Source organism: Caretta caretta, chromosome 7 (assembly GCF_965140235.1).
Source record: "Caretta caretta isolate rCarCar2 chromosome 7, rCarCar1.hap1, whole genome shotgun sequence".
Taxonomy (NCBI): Eukaryota; Metazoa; Chordata; order Testudines; family Cheloniidae; genus Caretta; species Caretta caretta.
The window spans coordinates 106,632,836-106,658,261 of NC_134212.1; the positions used below are offsets into that span (position 1 = coordinate 106,632,836).

General features: G+C 38.8%; 1 protein-coding gene across 2 annotated transcripts in view; it reads right to left on the reverse strand.

The window, feature by feature from the left end:
• Positions 1 to 1,248: 1,248 nt before the first annotated feature.
• Positions 1,249 to 25,426, reverse strand: part of ACADSB (acyl-CoA dehydrogenase short/branched chain) — a 30,853-nt gene continuing 6,675 nt past the window's right edge. The window contains exons 5-11 of one of the 2 annotated variants that reach the window (XM_048856212.2): positions 24,064 to 24,234; positions 17,053 to 17,178; positions 16,511 to 16,603; positions 8,147 to 8,236; positions 6,365 to 6,502; positions 5,516 to 5,615; positions 1,249 to 4,282 (exon numbers count right to left, since the gene is read on the reverse strand). In XM_048856212.2, the coding sequence (XP_048712169.2) occupies positions 4,212 to 4,282; positions 5,516 to 5,615; positions 6,365 to 6,502; positions 8,147 to 8,236; positions 16,511 to 16,603; positions 17,053 to 17,178; positions 24,064 to 24,234 (789 nt within the window). In that variant the 3' untranslated portion in view covers positions 1,249 to 4,211. Of the gene's footprint in view, positions 4,283 to 5,515; positions 5,616 to 6,034; positions 6,235 to 6,364; positions 6,503 to 8,146; positions 8,237 to 16,510; positions 16,604 to 17,052; positions 17,179 to 24,063; positions 24,235 to 25,426 lie in introns of those variants that run through there. The other variant, XR_007357470.2, reaches the window with a different exon arrangement.

Here is a 25,426-nt window from a genome sequence, read left to right on the forward strand (position 1 = left end):
AACAAGGTCTGTGGTTAGTCACTTACCTTTTGTAAATCCCTCACCCCGGCATGCAGACAACTTGCAAACTAGTCACACAATATTAATATTTCATGAAATCTTAGACAAACTCAATATAGTCATGGACCTCTGCCATGCCACATCACCTTACTAAATCCAATACAAGGAATTAGTCCTACGAGGGAACTGCCTAACTCCATCTCTGTAAAATGCTCTGCAGCTACTGTACTTAACCTGATAGATGGGGGAAATGTTACATAATACTTAAGTTATAGAACACTTGAGACTTCTCATAAGCATCTTAAAAAAATACACACTTGTCCCCTTCAATTCTTACTCTTACTGACACTTGATGTGCATCTACTTCAGTTATTCATATCTGACAACTGAAGAAAAGGGATCAAAGTGGAGAACTTTTAGGTATTTGTGCTGGTTGTTAAATTCAACTTTTTTCGTGAAAAGAATACCAGATTAATATTGCAAATATGCCCTGGATTTGAGTAAATACGTACAAACTGAAGAAACATTTTAACAGATAAAGTCAAAAAGCCATAGTTAGCTGCTGTAAAACCAGATATTCCATATCTGGAACATTATCATGAGGTGACAGGTTTAATAGCTTTGATGTCAGTTGAAACAAGACTTTTACCAAAGGACTGTAATATGGAAATTTCATGTGTATTTTACATTGTAACTATAAAAACTATAACAGTCAATATCCTACCACTGAACAATGAGCTCTTCTGTACGAACAATTTTCTAGAAAATACATACGTCAGAAAATTAAATTTCAGCTTTGCACTTCTATTGTATCTTCCAACTGAGGATATCAAATCCACACTTTCTCAATGCACAGTTGATTACTACAGTACATTCTCAAGCCCTTTATTCATTTAAATGTAATATTATTCAAATAATGGGGCTTCTACTTTAACTAGGAGATTATTCCACAATCTAATAGAACTTACTGGTGAAAATTTCCATCATATCAAACCAATTTTTCCTTTTCTTAATTTCATTCCAATACTCTCTTGCTGCACCTCTTGGACAGAATTAAAAGCTATCTAGGTATTTCAAACACATCCAAATCAGATAGCTGAATGCCAGTTCCTCTCTCTATTTGGTGATCAAACTCTACAAATACTTGTAAATTGTTCAGTAATTATTTGGTCAAGTTAAAGATTCCATCTATTTTCAAGAGCAAGTTTCTTTTCAAAATTAATTACTTTGTATTTCACACCAGATTCCTTTAAGACAGTGGATCAAATATTTATTTTTGTTCCTTTTTGTGAAGTTCAAGAGGTCATTTTGCAGAAGCAGTACAGAGTCTTGACATTTGAAGAAAAATATGACTGAGAACAAGAGCACAGAACACATCACATAAAATAGCATATTTTAATATTTTTCCATGCAGAAACCATGCCCTAAACTTGATATCTGCCTCAGAGCTTTAACAAGAATGAGTAATTAGTGCACAAAAATCTGACCAAAATTTTTCTGCTCAGTCTCAATAAGTTACAAAATTCATAGTTCCAATGCCTTATTAAAAATGAGATTGTTAGAGACTCTACAACAGATACAAAATATAGGTATTATATTTTAAAAAATACAGGCACTTTTTAAGAACAACCCCAATATTTGTTTTTAATCTAGGAAAGCACAGGTGCAACATTCCTGTTACTGAAGATGCGATTTCAGTGCAGTTGTTCAGCTGGGTTGACTGAAGACACAAGGGGGAATTCATAGGAGCACTGAAGCCACTTTACAACAACATAACAAAGCTAAAAAGCAGCTGTAAGTCCCATCCTCAGCATGGCAGACTTTCTTGAAGAGGTACAAAGGCAGCGCTGCAACCCATCAAAAGATCCCTGTTGCGGGAGACAGGAGGGCCAATCCTATGCCCAGGTTATTTTGCAGTGCTAACAGCAGAGGTGCAACTTAGGGAAGTCCTGATGGGTTGCCCTAACCCTGCACCCGGGGCCAACTCAGTTCCCTGAAGACTCAGGCAAGAAGGCACAACCCACTCAGTTGCCAAACCAGAGTCTGCACTGGTGCAGCAATGGAATCTAACTCAAGGAGATTAAATAATTTGGCCCAACATGACACTGTCCGTTTCTTGGGAGACTAGTGTTTAGGACAGTGGTATGTCATTTTTGGCCGCAGCAAAGGCTTTAATGGCATCTTGCCAGAAACTCAATAACTGCAATTAATTTGCACACAAATTTGTTTAGGTCTTTATAGATAAATACACATTTATGTAGTGTTTCTCTTGGAAAGTGCTCTGTACTTACTTATATAACTGCACACAGCACTGTAGACAAACATGTTCTGTGTCTCAGTGTTAATGGAAAGACTGGCATTAATTCTCTAAAATCAACTATCTGATGGCTAGCTGAATTTTCAAGATGACCACATGGATAACAGAATGCAGATTTGAGGCTGTTAGGCACATTGCAATATTTTGATTTTTCCAAATCACTTTAAGCGGATCTTTACCAATATGACATACTTCCAGGGAGGTCATACAAAGAGTAGCCCTCTTACACAACCCTTGATATCTGTCCCACAGCAGGTCTTAATAGAAATTCAATATTTTTCCTCACAAAATTTGGATCACGGCACTAAGGGGCTTGCCTTCACCGCAGTGTTAGCTTCAGGTACTCCTGTCAACATACAAATCTCTAGCTTAAGTTCAGTGGTGCTTTAAACTTCAACTAGCTGGCCCATCAGGGAGTGCAGGTTGAAGCTCAAACACTGCTGATGCTCAAGCTAGTAATAAAGTGGGGATGCAGCTATAGGCTATAGTTCACCATGTTAGCACAACTCATCAGTTGCTAAGCCAATCAATCTGTGTAGCTCAAGTGTTTCACAGTGTGGCTGCTCTCACTCAAGCTAGGCTAGCTGGAGTGGGGTATTTGAGCTAACTGTTGCTGTGAAGACAAGCCCTAAAATAATCAATTCTAGTTGAACTGTACCCTCAGCTTCTTTTAGTTTAGCTGGAAGTATGTCTGCAAACAATTTGAAATTTTTTCTCTTGAAAGTCACCAAGGCATTGATCAAATGAATCTTGAAACTTGTTCTCTTCAGCAAAGGGACAACTGTCACCCTAATCTAAGCATTTGTTGGAAGAGTCACTCTACTAAAGCAGTCACATTAAAACTGAAGCTTCAACCAAGGGAGGAATGGTGCAGGGTTGAAGCACAAGCGTTGCAATAATGAAGCCCCAAATTCTAATCCCTACACTGATTCCCTTGGTGGCCTTGGGCAAGTCACAATAGTGACCTACAAATAACTTTTATAAAAATGGCACTATGCTTTTCGCTTCTTTCTGATCATGCACGAGTCTGCTTGTTTTACCTCATAAATATCAAGAATGTTAAGTCTGGGGGGTGGGGGAGGGTAATAAACATGGGGAAATAGTTTTACTTTGTGTAATGACCCATCCACTCCCAGTCTCTATTCAAGCCTAAGTTAATTGTATCCAGTTTGCAAATTAATTCCAATTCAGCAGTCTCTCGTTGGAGTCTGTTTTTGATGTTTTTTTGTTGAAGAATTGCCACTTTTAGGTCTGTAATCGAGTGACCAAAGAGATTCAAGTGTTCTCCAACTGGTTTTTGAATGTTATCATTCTTGAGATCTGATTTGTGTCCATTTATTTTTTTACGTAGAGACTGTCCAGTTTGACCAATGCACCTTTCAAGATCCCCAATCCAGGGACTGCCAAGGGCCAAGCTGCCAGATATAATTTAGAATAGGCTAAGACTGCTCTAAGTAACCTCAACTGTAGCGGCCCCAAAGGAATCGCTCACCGGAGAAAGGTAGCAAGGATGGCTGAACTATCCAAGTCTACCCATTCTCACCACACCAGACGGCATATAGCTGGCTTTACACCAGCCAATGATACCTCTGCCCTGGGGGAAATCAGCTGCCCCTTCAGGTGTCTTTGTGCCCTTTTGTGCCAGTAGAGCAGGTTGAGGATTTATCTCCTGTTTCTTTGTTTACTTTTGTCGATCTGTACAGTCTGAAACAACCCAATCACTTAAATCATTGCACTGTTTTAGAAGTGTTTTAGGGATAAAATTCCACGATTAGGGTTTTTTTTTTAAAAAAACAAACACACAATTTGGAATAAATATGTAACCCTTGATTTCACCAATGAGGTATGCTGATTCTAAATTTCAGTGTGAACAGTCACAACGTCCTTGCCGTTTTCAGTATTCTTGAGCTATGCATTTTGCAATTGTATTCAGCTGGATATTTGAAGTTCCTTCATATATTGTACCTGAAACAAACCAAAGGAAATAAAACTAAACTAAGCATATTAACAGTAATTTAAATCCTTGTTCTAAAGATCCAATTAAAGCTCTAAGACAATAAAGCAAAGATTCATATTAACAACCAGAAGCAGAGCTGATATTCACATAAAATATTACAGTATTTTACTGTTGACTATAGTGAAGCAAACTTTCTTGTTGGTATATAATATCAATAGTTGACTTATTTTGGGGGGTAAGAAATTTCCATGAACAGCAATTCCCACATTTCAAGTCAAATTTTAAAGTATTTACAGCTGACATCAGCCATTAAAGCCAGAAGTCAGACTAAAACTGTCAAAACTATCAAAGTGACTTAGTACAGGACTTAGAAGCGTAAATAGCCAAGTAACTTTTGAAAGTGAGACTTGTACTCCTAAGTCACTTTGACACTTTTTAACCCAAACTCTCTCCTCCCTCTTGTGGTTTCAATTTAATTTTTAAGTACCTTTGATAGTAATTTGAACTGAAATTTGGATTGAACAGTAACATTCACACTAAAGCAATACACACACACACACACTATTTTTTTAACTCTGAATTAAATATGATAGACAGACTGACTCATATATCTAGATATTTATGACCCTTATCAGTGTCATATCTCAGCGTTTATTTGTTGAAAGGAAAATACCTCTGACAAATTGGTATCCAGGTAATTGAAACACAAGGGAGGATACGATAGAGGTATATAAAATCAGGAGTGGTGTGGAGAAAGTAAATAAGGAAAAGTTATTTACTTGTTCCCATAATATAAGAACTAGGGGCCACCAAATGAAATTAATGGGTAGCAGGTTTAAAACAAATAAAAGGAAGTTCATCTTCACTCAGCGCACAGTCACCCTGTGGAACTCCTTGCCTGAGGAGGTTGTGAAGGCTACGACTATAACAGGGTTTAAAAGAGAACTGATAAATTCATGGAGGTTAAGTCTATTAATGGCTATTAGCCAGGATCGGTAAGGAATGGTGTCCCGAGAACTCTGTTTGTCAGAGGGTGGAGATGGATGGCAGGAGAGAGATCACTTGATCATTACCTGTTAGGTTCACTCCCTCTGGGGCACCTGGCATTGGCCACTGTCAGTAGACAGGATACTGGGCTGGATGGACCTTTGGTCTGACCAAGTAAGGCCGTTCTTATGTTAACCTTGAAACAATACCAAACCCACGTCTATATTATATATTCGTAAGTAATTGCTGCTTACCAATTTTGCAGTCTCGATAGTATTTTTCAATTGGATAATCTTTTGTGAATCCAACTCCACCCATCCATTCAATACATTTACTAGTCGTCAGTGTTGCAACCTAAGGAAAATTAGATTCACAATTACCATCCCAGGACACATCTTTGCCAAGAAGTCAGTCAATGTCATTTGTTCCATCTAATTTCAGAAAAGCAAAGCAATAATTAAAGCAGCAATTGGAGGGAAAGGGAAAGAATGGAGATTTGAGTCACCTATTCTATGCAAACTTTATAAGAATGTTGTTTGTGCACCAATTTAAGGTTCATTCCCACTTCACCCACCTGATGACATGAAGAAGTCAGAATAGTTATTTGCAATAGTCCCTTCCCTACCAAGAAAGAAACTTTAATTGCTGTTTTGGCTACCATTGCAAGTGAAAAGGATTCTATGCCCATAGACATTTCTGGATTTTATATCCAGAATTATCATCATGACTGGGAGAGGCGTTCTTGACCACAGATTAATTCCCCCCTATCTTACCATAGCAGTGAATTCTGAGGTGATGGAATCTTTCAGAGCATCTCCTTGAGGGTGAATGCTAGTATTTGAGGTTTTATTGAGTGCATAAATAATACTACACTTCCTTTCTTTAATTCTGCTGTTTGAGGGTTTTTTGTCCTCTATTTACGAGGGTTATTCTGTTTATCCCTCAGTTGTCCTACTTTCATCCTGTCTGAAAACTGTATGTTGGAAATAAGAGAAAACTATGCTTAATTTACAAAGAAAACAAGAAACATATTTAGCAAAAATAAGGCTTTAAAACAAAAAGCAAGTGAACTAAGAGTACCAAATAAGGCAAATATTGGTTACCTCGGCAGCATAATACTTGGCCATGCTTGCTTCTTTTCTGAATGGCCTTCCTGCTTCTACGAGTCTGGCTGCATTATAGGTCAGCAACCGTGCAGCTTCCAGCTGGGTGGCCACTTGAGCTATCTGATGTTGCATTCCCTGTAATAAGCAGGCCTGATGTTAGACAGAACTTACAACACATCTAATATTCTTTAAAGTATTATCCAGCTGCCTAACTTCAATATGCAGCAAAATGTGTATTGCTTTTCAAAGATTTAAACCTGCATTCTGAAATAAAATATGATCGTGGATTAATAAAATGTTTTCCCCCGCTCCTTTCTGCACTTTCAGAGGTGGTAAGACTTCATCTGGGCCAGCAGGAGAAAGAAAATCTGAGCCACCTGAAAAATTGCACCTGTCTTTTTTCTTCCCTTCCTCCTGGATACTCAGCTTCATGTAATTGAGGAGGGAGAGCTCCTTGGCTGATTGGTTAGACAGAAGGTTGCACTATAAGGCTGTTGGCTTCTGAGTATTCAAGACTGGGCTGATAAGCTTTTTTCCTCATTCTGCATCCTGATCAAAACTTCCCTCCCCTCACAATTGGAGCAGAACTGGATTTTGGGGCCCTGCTGTGGGTATCACACTAACAGACTTCTGGGAGCAAGGAATGAATATTTCCCTCGCTGCCTGATTGATCTGAACATTCGCTTCCTCCCCTCTCCACCCCCAGCCAATCTTCCGCACAGCAACACAGGGACCCAATGGGCACATTAGGTTGTAAAATTTGTTACAACTTGGTAAGTTGAAGTCTAAATATTAAGATGAATGAATTTGAGTGCGTAGTATTAAATGAGGATTTGATACAATAAGCATCACAGAAACTTGGTGTACCAACGATAATCATTGTGACACAGTAATATCAGGATACAAACTAAAGAGGAATAAGAGTAGGTTACGCTGGCGGGAAAGTGGCACTATATATACAAGAAAGCATAAAGTCAAATATAATCAAACTGTACTACAGAATCTGTATGGATAAAAATTCCATGCTTGAATAGTAAGAGTATAGCAGTAAGAATATACTACTGACCATCTGATCCAGATAGTGATGGTGATTGTGAAATGCTCAGGGAGATTAGAGGGGTTACAAAAATAGAAAACCCAACAACAATAGGAGATTTCAACTATTGCCCTATTGACTGGGTACTTATCGCCTCAGGACAGGATGCAAACATAAAATTTCTAGGTACCATTAATGACTGCTTGTTGGAGCAGCTAGTCCTGGAACCCACAAGGGGAGGCAATTCTTGATTTACTCCTACGTAGAGCAAAGGATCTGGTCCAGGAGGTGAATATGGCTGAACCATTCAGTAATAGTGACTCCAACTCCATTCCCCACCTTAAGAAGATGACGTCTTCTAATGTACTTCCAATTCGGAAATAACAGTGAATCATGCCCCCGCCGAATGAGTACTTGAACTATGCACTTAAGAACATAAGAATGACTACACTGGGTCAGACCAATGGTTCATCTAGTCCAGTGTCCTGTCAGGTTTTAATTATTGTATGAAATAGATGCACAAACAGATGCACAAACACCATTAGATCTGCAGATCATATATGCCAAATTCAGGTTTATCTGAATTTCTTTTCAATTTGCCATTTACAGACATTGAGAAGGGGAGATATTAAATAACACAACAGCACTATAGTTATTCAATCAAATGACTCATTCCTGACATTTTCTATTATGTTTACGACTCTTTTAAGTAGACAGCTTTTAATATATACACTGATGAATACCTGAAAATCAAATATGCTTTTCCCAAACTGGACTCTCTCCTTTACATATGGAATTGTGTGGTCAAAACATCCCTGTGCCAATCCCAACATCTGTGAATGAACAGAGAAACAAAGATTACACTGAGTAAACAATTTGTACATTTAATGTACCCAACGGAGGTAATAATTACAGTAATTCTTTTTCTGGGCAGATGGTGTGCCTTTTTAATTTTTCAGCATTCAAGGAGATGAGCTTAGTTTTTCTCTGTAAAAAGAAATATGCTGTGTGTAGTATCAGGAATAATGAAACCAAAGATGATGTAAATACAAAATATAATAAAACAATTCTAACCAGAACCTTAGCTGAGGTTTTACTACTGTTAGAATTCTTGTCCAGGTGAGTCATGATAAAGAGTCTGCATGAAGAACAAGCCTATTCCATAACCATCTGGATACACAGTGAAGCCCTGTAAATCAAGGCAAGACATTAGCGAAGATGATGTGGTGAACTTTTCTGTAAAATTCAGAGGAATCAAAAGATGGCCCAAGCAGTCTTTTCTAATCTCAGTGTACGATCCTGTGAAAAGCCCTAATTGGTATACAGTGATTTTCCTGTCTAAAGCAAACAGTGAATAAATATAAATATATATAGTACCTATAGAAACTCAATTATAATCAAATTATTTTGCTGTTATGAAGGTGCCAGATTGACAGCATAAAAAATTAGAGTAATTTATCTACAGAACTGGTACAAAGGAGGTGGTAGTAGCACAGTTCCCCCATAATGTTCTGGAGAGACCACCTTTAGAGGACAGTTTTAAGAGACTGATGCCTATTCAACCTTTAGCAGCTCTACCGAAGCTACCAAAAGGGCAGCTAGTTGTGATCTGGACACCTGCTTATTAACAACTGGAGTAATAGTAACAATTAACTTCATATAGGCCGCCAAAGAGACATCAGACAGCAAAACTTTGAATCATCACCAATCTAGCTGAGATGGATGAAAATAAGTGATCTAGAAATTGAAAGTATTGCAATACAAATCCCCTGAGCCTTTGACTCCCTGAACATGCTGTCTCAGATATCCAACATGTTAGATGAACCCATTTAAACTCTTACTCCTACCTAATGACTCAAAACTGACGTCATAGGAAACAAGTACAAGTTTTTCTTTAACACCAGCTCGGACCACAAATTGAATATAAGCTAGCAATGTGACAAAGCTGCAAAAAAGGAGAAGGAAAAAAAAGCTAATATTCTGGGGTGTGTTAACAGGAGTGTTTTACATAAGATGTGGAAAGTAATTTTTCTGCTCTACTCAGCACTGGTGAGGCTTTAGCTGGAGTATTGTGTCCAGTTTTGGGCACCACATTTCAAGAAGGATGTGGATAAAGTCCAAAGGAGAGACATAAAAATGATAAAAGATTTAGAAAACCTGACCTATGAGGAAAGGTTAAAAAACGGCCTTTAGTCTTGAGAAAAAAAGACAACTGGGGGGGGAGGGGGGTGACCTGAGAAGTCTTCAAATATGTCAATGGCTTTTATAAACATGATGGTGATCAGTTGTTCTCCATGTCCACTGAAAGCCGGACAAGTAGTAATCAGCTTAATCTACAGCAAGGGAGATTTATGTTAGACATTAGGAAAAAAGATAGTTAAGTATTGGAATAGGTTACCAAGAGAGGTTGTGGAATCAGTCATTGGACGTTTTTAAGAACTGGTTAGACAAACACATATCAAGGATGGTCTAGGTATACCTTTGTCACGCCACAGCATGGAGGGAATTGATCTCTTGAGGTTCCTTCCAGCCCTACATTTCTGTCATTCCACAGCCTTCTATTAATGCTAACGGGAGTTAAACAAGCATCAGAAATAGAATATACTTGTAATTGGCGAATGTGACGTATTGAGCTCTGGGGCCAGTTGTGTCTGACATACCACAAGGCTGCCACATATCATGACCCCTATTTACTATTGGGGGGGGGGGGGGGAATTAAAATCTCCTATAAAAAAACCACACTTTTAAAAACAGCATTTATGCCACCTTCTGACAGACTGGTCTGAGCAAAGATGATCAAGCAAAGATTTTCAGATCTGGATAGAAGATTAATACTCATGAAGAATACTTTATTGCAAAGAAAATCATGAAGAAAAGATCCCACAAGCTCTCATAACTCTTCTTACAAGAGAGGGACTATTAGAGAATCCATTAATAATAGTGAGACAATATGGGTGAAATAATATCTTTCACTGGACCAACTTCTGTTGGTGGGAGAAACAAGCTTTTGAGCTACACAGAGCTCTTCTTCTGCTATGTGAAAGGTACTCAGAGCATCACAGTTAAATACAAGGTCAAACAGTTAGTTTAGCATAAGTAGTTAGCACATATTCTAAGGGGACATTCAAGGTGAAGTGGCCCATTAACATCACTGTAGTCATAGGACAAAAATGGAAGTTAGTGAGGTATAGATTGTTGTAAAAGCCATAAATTCAGTGTCTTTATTAGGGCCATGATTTTTAATGTCTAGCAAAGTTATGAATTTACTAGTAAGAGTCAGATGCTCAATTAAACCAATTAGGATCCTAGCTGGTTTCATTCTGTATTCAGCTACACATATAGAAGTTTCCTAACAGGAGCAAAGAAAAAGACAGAAAATGAAACAAACAAGAGGCACGTACAACAAAAAATAGAGATGGAAAGGGAGACAGACAAGGGACATGAACAGCTGGTAAGAAAGCAGAATTAACAGTGATGATCCTGAAACTGGAATCTCACAAAAATAAAACAACCCCCCCAAAAAACCAACCAAACAAAAAACAATACCTTTTCCACTGAGAATGATCTGGGCCACTAGAGTATAAAGATGGGCTACTAACATTTGGTAACCAACTATTTGATCAGTTGAACTACGTTACTTTATTTTTATATGGTGCCCCAACATGTGTTATTTTACAGATCCTTAGGAAGACAGGTCTTTGACTGAAAGCCAAGTGTCCCAATCAGAGAAGACAAGCGCCTTTCCAGTAATTAAAGTGGGGGGGAGGCGCAGAGTTTTTATTTTTCAAACATGAATTCAAGGGGGCGGGGAAAGATTGTACACATAGGCCAGAGCTACATAGGAGAAATTACAAGGGTTATGTTATCCTAGATTCCATAGATGCTTCCTCCAGAGCCACTGGAACTCAAACAGTATTTATCCTCTACTCGCTCTTAAAATTCTGGAGGAACACAGTACAAAATAAAATAAAAATAGATAAAGGGAAGAAGAAAATATAGTTGTAGTACATTCTTAATTAGCTATACTATATGCTACCCTTTTCCACTGCACTGAAGACAAACAAATGACCACATGTAACATCACAAATAACTCTTTTACATTAAAATTATTTGAAACTGTTTTCATAGAAACAATCACATTTATAAGAAATTCATTTCCTTCTAAACTATTACTGCTGCAAAACTAAACTCAATTCTACAGGGTTTTTAGAATTGCTGTTCTTCATTCAGGCACATTTCTCTTCATTTGAAGGTGCCAAAAACAAGTATTAGCTAAGATATAACAAATACCTACCTTAACTTTTAATTAGGTTACAAGGGTAACTCGCAGTAATTAGATTAAGACCTTGACAGTGTACTTTACTGCCATAAGAGCTATGTTATTTATATCTCTGAGAACAATCGGAGCCAGTGATCTAGATTTTTTTTAAGGCCATACCTGACAAAGTCTAATCACAGATAATCTTCAGAAATGATGGAAAAGCCAACCCTATTTAGTGTCATGCTACATTACCATGTGGAAAGCATGCATTTAAGCACGACCTATTACTCCTGGTCTGTCTGCCAGCAGCTGGAAAAGGAATAAGGAAGAATAACAGCCTTCAAAATGATAGGGACAGACACACCACCTCTACTGCATAACAAAAATAATATTTTTTGCATTAATTATATTTCCCTTTAAAAGCAAAGGTTGAATGATAAAAACAGCCACAAAACCAAATCAACTTTTATAGGGCTGGACTCTGTTCCCAGTTAAAACAATTAGAATTTATGGATCTGAATCTGACTCATAACTAAATAGCACATATTTTAAATAATCCAGAAACTTAATTGACATTTTGGTCTAAGGTGCCCTAATGTACATTTTTTAAAGTACAACACCACAAACTTAGCAGACTTCCATTATAACATATCAATTTTGTTCTGGGACCTTTTCATGATTAAGATAAAAAGCTAATATCAAATGTCATTTGCTAAGTATGCAACCAATTTTGTAAGCACTAAATATTATACTTTATTCTTACACCATTAATATCATCTGCAGTATCTGTCAAATAGTTGAATTTGTTTTTTGAAAAATTAACACACATGATGGAAGATATGCACTGTTGTTGTAGCCATGTCGGTCCCAGGATATTAGAAAAACAAGGCAGGTAAGGTAATATCTTTTATTGGACCAACTTCTGTTGGTGAGAGAGAGGCCTGGTCTACACTAAGAGTTAGGTCAACGCCAGGCAGCTTATGTCAACCTAACTATGTAAGTACTTACACTAAAAGGCCTAATCAACGCGGAGTGCAGCAAAAGAATTACCTCTTGTGTCTTGCTTACAACACTCCTGCTAATATACCCCAGAATGATGTTTGCTTTTTTTGCAACAGTGTTACATTGTTGACTCATATTTAGCTTGTGGTCCACAATGACCCCCAGATCCCTTTCGGCAGTACTCCTTCCTTCACAGTCATTTCACATTTTGTGTGTGTGCAACTGCTTGTTCCTTCCTAAATGGAATACTCTGCATTTTTCCTTATTGAATTTCATCCTATTTACTTCAGACCATTTCTCCAGTTTGTCCAGATCATTTTGAATTTAAATCCTATCCTCCAAAGCACTTGCAACCCCTCCCTGCTTGATATCGTCCTCAAACTTTACAAGTGTACTCTCTATGCCATTACCTAAACCAGACCCAGAACTGATCCCTGCAGTACCCCATTCATTATGCCCTTCCAGCATGACTGTGAACCACTGAAACTGCTCTCTGGGAAGGTTTTCAAACCAGTTTTGCACCCAGCTTATAGTAGCTCCATCTAGCTTGCATTTCTTTTTTTATGAGAAGGTCATGCGAGACAGTATCAAAAGCTTTACTAAAGTCAAGATATACCAGGTCTACAGCTTCTCCTCTATCCACAAGGCTTGTTACCCTGTCAAAGAAAGCTATCAGGTTGGTTTGACACAATTTGTTCTTTAAAAATCCATGCTGTTACTTATCACCTTATTATCTTCTAGATGTTTGAAACTGATTGCTTAATTATTTGCTCCATTATCTTTCCGGGTACAGAAGTTAAGCTGACTGGTCTGTAATTCCCCAGGTTGTCCTTATTTCCCTTGTTATAGATGGGCAAATATAGTGCCATTTTCCAGTCTTCTGGAATCTCTCCCGTCTTCCATGACTTTTCAAAGATAATTGCTAATGGCTCAGATATCTCTTCAGTCAGCTCCTGGAGTATTCTAGGATGCACTTCATCAGGCCCTGATGACTTGAAGACATCTAATTTGTCTAAGTAATTTTTAACTTGTTCTTTTCCTATTTTAGCCTCTGATCCTACCTTATTTTCACTGACATTCACTGTGTTAGATGTCCAATCACCACCAACCTTCTTAATGAAAATGAAACAAAGAAGTCATTAAGCACCTCTGCCATTTCTGTTATTATTTTCCCCCCTCATTGAGTAACGGGCCTACCCTGTCCTTGGCCTTCCGCTTGCTTCTAATGTATTTGTAGAATGTTTTCTTTTTACCCTTTATGTCTCTAGCTAGTTTGATCTCGTTTTGTGCCTTGGCCTTTCAAATTTTGTACCTACCTACTTATTTGTTTATATTCATCCTTTGCAATTTGACCTAATTTCCACTTTTTCTAGGACTCTTTTTTGATTTTTAGATCATTGAAGATCTCCTGGTTAAGCCAGGGTGGTCTCTTGTCATACTTCCTATCTTTCCTACGCAGTGGGGTAGTTTGCTCTTGTGCCCCTTAATAATGTCTCTTTGAAAAACGGCCAACCGTCTTCAGTTGTTTTTCACCTTAGATTTGCTTCCCATGGGATCTTACCTACCAACTCCCTAAGTTTGCTAAATTCTGTCTTCTTGAAATCTATTGTCTTTATTTTGCTGTTCTCCCTCCTACCATTCCTTAGAATCATGAACTCTACCATTTCATGATCACTTTCACCCAAGCTACCTTCCACTTTCAAATTCTCAACCAGTTCCTCCCTATTTGTGAAAATCAAATCTAGAGCAGCCTTTCCCTTAGTAGCTGTCTCCACCTTCTGAAATAAAAGATTGTCTCCAATACATTCCAAGAAATTGTTGGATAATCTGTGTCCTGCTGTACTATTTTCCCCAACAGATGTCTGAGTAGTTGAAGTCCCCGATCACCACCAAGTCCTGTGCTTTGGATGATTTTGTTAGTTGTTTAAAAAAAAAAAAGCCTTATCCACCTCTTCTTCCCAGTTAGGTGGTCTGTAGTAGACCCCCTACCATGACATCACCCTTGTTTTTTACCCCTTTTATCTTTATCCACAGACTTTCAACAAGTCAGTCTCCTATTTCCATCTCAACCTCAGTTCAAGTGCATACATTTTTAATATACAAGGCAACACCACCTTGATTTTTTTTCCCTGCCTGTGTTTCCTAAACAAGCTGTACCCTTCTATACAAATATTCCAGTCATGCGTATTATCCCACCAAGTCTCTGTGATGCCAACTATGTCATAGTTGTGTTTATTTACTAGCATTTTGAGTTCTTCCTGCTTATTCCCCATACTTCTCGTATTAGTATACAGACATCTAAGATACTGATTTGATTTCCCCCCTGGTTCTGTCTTCTCTCTCCTTTATTCCTGCTATAACAGACCATACTCTCCCCAAATTCTGACCCTTCTCCCAGGTGTCCATGTTTTTGACTTACCTGTGGGTTCCCCCTTCGAACTAGCTTAAAGCCCTCCTCACTAGATTAGCCAGTCTGTATCCAAATATGCTTTTCCCCTTCCTCGATAGGTGGGCCCCATCTCTGTTTAGCAGTCCTTCTTCCTGGAACAGCATCCCGTGGTCAAGGAAGCTGAGGCCCTCCTGGCGACACCATCTTCGCAGCCAGGTGTGCACCTCCAGGATGCATCTGTCTCTGCCTGGGCCCCTACCCTTGACCAGAAGGATCTAAGAGACTACCACATGTGCTCCCAACTCCTTCACCCTTACTCCCAGGGCCCCGTAGTCACTTCTGATCTGCTGAGGGTCACACCTCACAGTATCATTAGTGCCCACATGGATGAGTAGCATAGGGTAGCAGTCAGAGGGCCGGATGATCCTCGACAATCCCTCCATAACATCTCAGATATTGTCCCCTGGCACATAGCATACCTCCCAGGATGCCATGTCAGGGCGACAGATGGGTGCCTCCATCCCCTTCAGAAGAGAGTCATCAACCACCACTACCTTACGTTTCCTCCTGGGAGTGGTGACTGCAAACCTCCCAGCCTTGGGGGTACATGGTTTCTCCTCCTCCCCCTTTGGGGGTGATTCCTCATCAGTTATTGCCCATCGGTTTTCCATCACCGTGGTGGATGGGTTCAGAGCAGGGTTGAAGCACTGCCTGCTGCCAGAAGCAACCAGCAGCCAGTGTCCTCCCTGTGACAGAACCATATCCTCCTCCCCTGGCGTGACAGCAGTCCTCTCTAGCTGGATAGCTTCCTCGGTCTTGCATGTCTCCATATGAATACTTTCAAGGAATTCCTCATGGGCATGGATGCGCCTCAGCCTAGCCACCTCCTCCTGTAGCTCTCCCACCTGCTTCCCGAGAGTTTCCACCAGCAGGCATCTTTCACACTGGATGTGCTAACTACTTACGCTAAACTATCTGTTTGATCTTGTATTTAGCTGTGACACTCTGAGTACCTTTCCCAGACCTGAAGAAGAGCTCTGTGTAGCTTGAAAGCTTGTCTCACTCAGCAACAGAACTTGGTCCTATAAAAGATATTATCTCACCCACCTTGTCTCTCTAATGATGATGACATTTTAGATATATTTGAAAATTAATAAATTAAGCATTGGAGACTAACTGCTGTTTGTTCTCAACATAGACTATTACAATGGAAACAGAATTTTGCATTATTAAAAGCAATACTATGTACAATAATCAGTGTAATGTATAGTCCTATACCAAACATTATTTCATCTTACAAAAAAGAAGAGTGACATCTAGTGGCAACACGGATTCTTTTCATAAGGTATTTTCTTAATTTTCCCTTACCAACCTCTTTCTTATAATATTTTAAATGTTTCAATCCAAATTCAAACTACAGAATTATCACATTAAATATTAAACAATGTTACTCACCTGTGCAGCAATACCTATTCTGCCCACATTTAGCATTCCAATTGCATACTTATAGCCTTGTCCAAGCTGTCCCAGGATATTGGTCTTAGGAACCTAAAGAATAAAACCACTCAATTATTTTTTCTTTTCTGTTCTGTAACTGCTAGTACCGCTCACAGCTGAATCAGCGTGAATGTTTTATTTAACATGTCTCATAACTGAAGGCAGCAATATAAAATGGGCACCCGATTCCCATAATACTTTTGTTAACCCTCCCCAACACACACAGGATTATAAGAAGGATGACAGAGAAAATTACTCAGAATTGGACCACTAATGAAAACCTGTATCACTGAGGTGCCAAGTGAGTAATCTAAGTCCCTTAAGTCCTGATTTTCAGGGATGCCGGGCAGCCACAGCTACCCCCAAAAATTTAGCATCTGTGAAAATCAAGTGCTTACCAAATCTTCTTTCCTAATCCTGTATCATACTCAAGATGTATGCAAGTTACACTTAACAAGGTTACTAAATTTCCGCCTAAACCTCCAGAACACTTACTGTACCTTAACATTTTCAAACGTTACGGGGCACGTAGAAGTTGCTCTGATTCCCAGTTTATCTTCCTTTTTCTCTACATGTAGGCCCTCTGTGCCACGATCTACTATGAAGCATGTAATTCCCTTGTATCCCTAAGCAATGAATAAAAAACAAAGAACTGACTTTTAAGATAAAACCAAATGGGCTTTGAATATTTGATTTCTATATTGCAGTATAAACCTATTAAATACTATATTAATGTACAAAATGTGGAACCATCATCTATTTTATTTTCCCCAGCTATATCTTTTGCAATTGCAAAAATTTAACAAAGGCTAAGTCATCTCTTTCTGTAGAAAAAATAATAGAGAAAAAAGCACATTTAGAACAGTCTGAGTGGCTCTCTTGGCCATATCAACCATATGGTGAGGAGAAAGAGCTTCAAATAAAGGGGGAAGGATAGGGTCTGTAATACCTATATAGAATGCAAAGCAGTTGGAAATTCTGGCCCAATCCTGCAGGCCTCATGCAACTGAAGTTCCTGCTCTGCGCTCCTTTGAGCTCACTTTACCCGACAGCAAATCCCATTTTTGCGCTGTGCTCCCATTGGCTCTCCTACTAAAACCGCCTACTTCTACTCAGAGGTGGAAGAATTAGCATTGCTCTCTGAAGCATCACACCATCTTACCAGAGAAATCCTGAGGCCTTTCCCATGAAATCAGGATTTTCAGAGTGGCTGTGTCCTGCGCTTCACCCCATTTCCAGCAACCAGAACCCAATTTCAGCAGAGCCCCAAAGGCCTGATCCTTTGAAGTACCATCAATTTCCATTGATATTAGAGGGACCAGGGGAGTTTAGCACCTTCACAAGCCTTAATAGGAGGCATTCATGTGGTGAGGCTGCAGACAGCTATTATGTATATGACAGTTGGGGATGTACATGGTGTTAGGCACCATTCTTTTGCCCATTTTCACGTACAATTTTCTCCTTCTATGCTGTAAAATAGAGTCTTACTCCTGGGAGAATTCTGTGTCACTGCGCACATGAAGAATTCATGTCCAGCGCAGAAATTTTTTTTCCTGCCCAAGAAGTGCTGCAGTTCTGCTTTTTGCCCACCAGAGACTGCTGTGATGCCAGAACATACAGCAGCGGCTGGCCAGCAGTAACACCCTGCAGCCTGCTGCGTTAGAATCATACAGAATCATAGAATACCAGGGTTGGAAGGGACCTCAGGAGGTCATCTAGTCCAACCCCCTGCTCAAAGCAGGACCAACCCCCAATTTTCGCCCCAGATCCCAAATGGCCCCCTCAAGGATTGAACTCACAACCCTGGGTTTAGCAGGCCAATGCTCAAACCACTGAGCTATCCCTCCCCCCGTTCATCACAGCATCCGGCCTGTAGAGCCAGGTTAGGAGGCATGGGATCTGGGCAGAGGACAGACAGAGTGGGGCACACAGGGAACTTGCTGGGGGGTCATGGACTGGGGTTCAGAAGGGCTAGTTGGGGGGGGGGGGCAGACTAGGGCAGGACTCAGGAACTAGTGGGGTGACAGCATTGAGCCAGGTGCTGAATGGGAAGGGGTGCAGGGCCACACGGGCATGGGAGCAAATGTGCCTGACTGAATGGGAGAGGCTAGGGGTCAGTCAGGGCCTGCATGGTGGAGGCTCCCCAACTCCCTATCCCTCCCCCCAAACACTGTTCCATACTTCTGCCACTCACATGCAACAATCCTCCAGGTTCACTCCCAGGCTCCTTCCCTCTCCCTCAGCTTCTCCGTTAGCCAGGACTCCCCCAAGCCTTTGCATTGCTTCTGAGGGATGCGGGAAATACGTTTCTGTATTGTAGTTTAAATGAATTACTCAAAGTTCTGTATTAATTTGCCTAGTAAGGAATCAATTTGTCAAAAAAAAAAAAATTCTGAATTTTTGTCGTCTATATTATTACAGACATACTTGCTGACAGGTATTTTGAAATAAATTACCAAACTAATTGAAACTGATGTGATTATACTGTGTTATTTTGACATAAAATATGCAGAATTTTAAAATATCATGCATAGAATTTTTAATTTTTTTGTGCAGAATTCCCCTAAGACTAAATAGAGGGGAGCATCTAGTTGAATATTAACATGAAGTCTAAGTTAATAACTATATCCTTCCATAATGGTTTAATTTTTACTTCTCTATGTTAATTTTAAAATGTAAATAATTTAAAGGTTTCTTTCACAGAAACAGGATTAAAAAATAGATGTCTATTGTCACATAATGCTTATTTAATATTAATCACAATGATCAAAAATTAATATTAATCAAGACTGTAAAAGAGAAAAAAAATATGTAACTAGGTTCTTGAGTTTTTTCAGTGTTCATTTGTAAATAGCGTTCCTGCAACATCATTGAAAGATATTTCCCAATTTCTGTAATGTTATTTTCTATTTCATATTATGTAACATTGTTTAATTTATGTCATTCTCCAATCCCCGGGTCCACTGATTTGTTTACATCTTCTTCATACTGATAAAATCCACTACAAAAAGTCTGAAGTATTGAATTTGATAATTTATCAATTTATTATTACTGATAGCTCTTACTAGTATGTCTGGTATTTTATGCCATTTCTAAATCTGGTTAAACATGTATTTCCTAACACAGAAGTTACCTTAAATACTTGAACCCAACATATTCAGAGTTTTCTAGAAAACAAAAAAAAGTTAGTATGCCTTTTTTAGTATTACATCTAAAGCATCTAGGTGAGTCATGAGACTTATTATATGTGGAGATGGTAGTGGTGCTAATAATTAAGGTTTTCGGACACATCCCTTTAGAAGACCCTCTTTTCAACTGTTTATAACAGCTTTGCCAAACTTTAACTGTTCAGGCTAAAATTTTCCATGCTGGCTGTTAACCTCATGGGGGTAGAGGGAAGCAGTGGAATTTCAGCAAACATGTTTCAGCCATTTTCAAGATTAGAGAAAATACATTTCCCCCCGGTAAAATACTTCTTAGCACCACTTCATTGAGACTCCCTAAGCCTCCAGGCTTTGGTGCAGGGATTTCAAATTTAGCATGGCAGTAGCTTTTCTTGTTCCCATGAAAAACTGCCCAAATTATAAGCCTTTGAAAGATCTCAGTTCACACATGTTCAGTACAGATTTGTTAGTTTGGCACCTAAATTCTCTAAAGATTCCACCCCCACTGAGGATGCTTCATTCCCAGATTGCACTTGCTCCTCCCATCTGCCAGGTGCTGCTGTGACAGTGGACACAGGGAAGGAGAGCAGGAAAAACATCTCTTTTGTGCTCTCAGTGCTTGTCCTGCTGCAGCCCAGGCAGTGTGGAGATGGAGGAATCAGCCTGGCTGGAATGCAGTAGAATGAGGAATCAGGCCTGAAGGGCGGGGCGGAAGCGACAGAGAGGAAGACTGGGACTGAAAAATAATGGGACTGTCTAGCAAAGAGAGTGGGATCGGTGGGATACAGACTGAGATTGCATTAAGAGCCTGGGGAGACTGGAGCAGAGAGGCATTGTGGGGACTGAGATGGTAAGGAGCCTGGGAGAGAGTGTGACGGGAGAGATTGGATGGTGGAGGGAAGACTTGGCCTTAGACAAGGAGACCAGAGGGAAAGATTTAGATTTCTTTTCTCTTTATCCGCCACACATCCTCAGGTGCATAGGGCATCCACCCAGTTTCCACCATTTATTTAGGTCTTGTGCTCTGTGCAGGCTTCTGAGTCCTGTTGACGGATTTAGCTTCTTTCTTTATTGCTCTGCATTATGTTTCCTTAGGTCACCCTTTTTTTTCCTCTTCCCAGCTGGTGTCCATGTTATCTCTTGACGTGGAAGTCATGTTGGTGGCATCATTAATAGCGTGCCCTAAATATGTCCATCATTGTCTTCTTATCATGTTTGATGCTTTAGGTTGGTTTGCTCTACATAGAATTTCTGATGTTGCAAGAAACTTTTTTCCAATGGACTTTGAAGACATTCCACAGGCATTTACTTTGGAATGAGTTGATCTTCTTACAATTTCTGTTGTAGATTTCCATGACTCTGCTCCATAAAGGAGGACAGACATGATGCTGGTGTTAAAAATCCATATTTTCATATGAGCGGCAATCATACTACTATTTCAAATCTTTTCAAGCTTATGAAAGCTGTTTGCTGTTTTTTATATTTATTGCTTGACATGTAGCATGGTGTCACCATCACTGCACGTCTGACTCCTTAAACAGGTAAAATTATTTCTTCCTAGTGTTTCTGAGTCTACGCTAATGGTTGCTTTTGGGACACCAATAGCCATATATTGTCCTCCCCTTGTTTATCAACAAACCAATGTGTTTTGCTGTGTCTGCCAAAAGCTGGATTTTTTTTCTATTAAATAATGTGTCAAACTAAGCAGGAAAATGCCATCAGCAAAAACAAGGTCACCCAATTGTGCTTTATCCACTTAGACTGGCTAGGCAAAAAGACTGGAATTGGATTAGAAGCCTGGGTAAGGGAGTGGAGACTGTGATTGATTAGGCAAGGAAACAGACTGGGACAAGGAGCCAGAGAAAAGGCAGAGACTGGTATATAGAGTTGGAAGTGGCGAGAAGCAGGACTATCATAGAGACAGTCTGTCTGAGGGGACAAAGGCAGAATGGGTCAGGTCTTGTGGATGCAGAAAGAGGGACAGAAGAGTATGACCACTTAGAGCACACCCCAGGAGAACCTAGAAACGAACCTAAGATTCCTCTGCTGTCAGCGACTATTTGTGAAACCCAATGACAAAGTGTTTCTCTCATCCACCTCTAATGGCTAGTCCCCGTAAAGGATGACAAGCTACGACTGTTATCAGTTACCAAGTTAGCTCAAGCAGGTCTATGAAGAGGATCTAAAGGTTTCAACACTGTGGATGATGCACACAGAGGTCAGTATAATTCCATATGAGGGAATTCCTATTTTTCAGTTTGCAACCTTGACATTTATAATTTCCTAGTTTTTTTTAAAGAAAGCAATCAAAAGTTAGGATAAACTCAAATTAGGATTGCCCGTTAATACTATTTTTTCAACAGCACACACCTAACTTTTTCAGTATGCAGAATGGACTTGGCATGGGATAAATCAGGACTGTGCAGTGAAAGAGAGTGGTCTGTAGGATACCTGCTTCGTTTGTTGCAGAAGCTGAAAGGTGTGTACTGAATGCAGGGGGTTGGAAGAAGAGAAAGTGTGGTCTCATGGTTAAGGCAGCTGAGCACTATCCTGGAGAATTGGTTTCTGACCCTACCTCTATCACAGAGTTTCTATGTGATGCAAGGCAAATCACAAACTAAACTTTGCACAGACGTCCACTAAATTGTGTATTCCTCATTTTATGAATGTCAAAATAAGACCCCCGGAGCTGAGCACTCACATCTGCAACTGAAGTTACTAGAAACTGTGTTTTGAACATTTAAAGGGCTATATAAAATACCAAGTATTCTGAAAAAATCAGGTCCTAGGTGACTCAAATTGGGGCACCCAAAATTAGTGGACACTTTTGACCTTAGTCACTCTGTGCTTCAGTTCCCCATCTATAAAATGGGGGTAATACTACTACCTCACAGCACAGTGGAATTGGGAAAATAAATTAGTTAACATTAGTGAAGCACTCAATTGCTACAGTATCATAGAAAAGTCCAAGAGGAAATTAATTTTGTATTCAGATCACAGTTTTAATAGTGTGCAGTAAATAAGGCATGGGACAATATACATGGATTGCATAAGCAACCTTAATTCTGGAATTTGCTAATTTTTGGCTACTTCACTTTGCAACCTTAATATTCTCTTAGCATAATTACTGGCTGCAATATTTATAAGCTTTGTGTAAAATACAGGCTATATGATTTTTCAGTATATAATCCTATATTGATCTATTCTCACATAGCACATATGTAATTCCCATTTACACTAATGGCAGCTGCACACAAATGGCATTTAACTGAAATTATATTTTGTGTTCATGTGAGAGTTATCCCATTCATTAACTACTGCACTTCAATTTATAGTTTGAAATTGTCTGTTTGTTGACAAAGAAACACATTGCTTCCTTGAATTAATAACTTGCCTCTAAATTTCAGTGTTCATGGAGGAGATTAAAAATAGACTTAGTTGAACTTCAGTGTATCTAATATTGTGGAACTTTTTCTTAATTTAGGTTGTCTACCTATTTACGAATGAAGAAATAAAATAAATAAATAAACAGAATCAATCAATAAATACAGACCTGGATTGGAAATGACATGATTTTCAACTAAAAAGTCAGCTCTTCACTGATGGAACTAAAAGACCCTTTTGATCAGTTGAAACATAAACTTCAATAACTACGTTTTATAAATATTTTCAAGTTAGGTTTTTTTTTTTTTAAATGGGTCACTCCAAAACAATGCTAATAAATAAACAAAACACCTTTTCTTATAATTTAGTTTTGCAGCTCCTCAGTTTTCACCTTTCAATTGCACCATCTTTTTCAGTTAACTAGTGGAAATGTTTTTACATTTTAAACTATGCAGTTTAGGATTTTTTATCTTTACCTTACTTATACCTAAACTGATAAATGAAAAAACATGGCATGTCTCTTTTCAAACGTGCTTTGTCACATGGGCATGTTTTAATATTGTACTAACTTTTCCTTTCCACTGCATATAGGCCTAGTTCTATTGCACTTTTAATCACAGTATCCTGCCAATACCAAACCATTAAAAGATAAGACAACAGAAGTGCCATTAAGATTCAGAATGTCTATTCTTTGATGACACATGATATGTCAATATTTGCTGGTCCCTCATTTGAGCAGTTACTGTTTTGACATTTTTATTTTCCCAGGTGTGTGAAGAAATTTTTTAAAATACTCACCAGGTTCTCCATTTTTCTCATATAGATGATTCAGGGAAAATATGACTAATTTTTAAAAATCAGTTTTTAGTGGGAGCAAGATGCAAAGAATTTACACCACATTACATCAGTATCATATTATCAACAGCCACAGGAAATAGCCACAACTGTTCCTTAGCAACTTACCAAAGAAGTATTTGCATTTGCCAACACGAAAAACACTCCTGCCTGTTCTGCAAAGCTTATCCACATCTTTGAGCCATTGATAATATAGTAGTCTCCCTTCTTATCAGCATGAGTCTTCAAAGAAAATGCATCACTGCCAGATCCAACCTCAGAAAGGCAGAAACTGCCTGTCTATCAATTGAAGGGAAAACTACATTATAGGTTTTATTTAAAATATATGCATAGCATGCAACATTAATATAAGACTTGAAAGGAAAAAAAGTATAAAGTTGTTAAATATTTCAACCATCTTAACCTACATATTGCGGGTAGTATCAGTTAGGTTTATAGGTGTGAAGACATGGTTGTCTAGAGGTTAGAGCTAGGGAGAACGAAGTCATGACTTTTGCAACATCTTCCCTGCTCTCCCAGACTTACTTACTACCTTATAAGGTTTTGTGAGGATTAAGGTATAGTACTGATCCTTGGATAAAAGCATGTCCTCTGGAATGGTGGCTGAAGCATGAAGGGGCATATGAATGTCTAGCATATCTGGCACGTAAATACCTTGCAACGCTGGCGACAAAAGTGCCATGCGAATTCCCATTCTCACTTTCAGGTGACACTGTAAATAAGAAGCAGTCAGCAGTATCTCCCATAAATGTAAACAAACTTGTCTGTCTTAGCAATTGGCTGAACAAGGAATAGGACTGAGTAGACTTGTAGGCTCTAAAGTTTTAGACGGTTGTGTTTTTGAGTGCAGTTATATAACAAAAAAAAGGTTTACACTTTCACGATAAAGAGAGACTGCATTACAGCACTTGTATGAGGTGAATTGAAAAATACTATTTTTAAAATCATTCTTACAGTGCAAATATTTGTAATAAAAAATAATAATATAAAGTGAGCACTGTTTAATAAATTTCAATTGGTATTCTACTGTTTACCAAAGCTATTAATCACAATTAATTTTTTTTAATCGCAGTTAATTTTTTTGAGCTAATCGCGTGAGTTAACTGCAATTAATCAACAGCCCTAGTACTAACTAGCTAACTGTATTTCAGGGTTTGACCTACCAAGTAAGCTGTCTTAGTGGTTCTGCCGGAATGATGTGTTCTGCCAAAAAGAAAAAAAAACCCAGAGTATGGCAACTGTTCTGGGACCTCAGTTAAGGAGACAGGGCAGATTACAGACTGATACCAATTTCTGTAACTCATGCTGAGTAGTTCCTTACAATTTGTCCCACTGAAATCTATGGGTAACAGAGTAAGATACTAAATACAAGTACAGGTTATAGAATCTAGGTCCTAAGCACTAGAACATTTATGCAATACTGTAAATAACATGATTTACATACTTGAAAAAGTCTAATATTCTAAATACC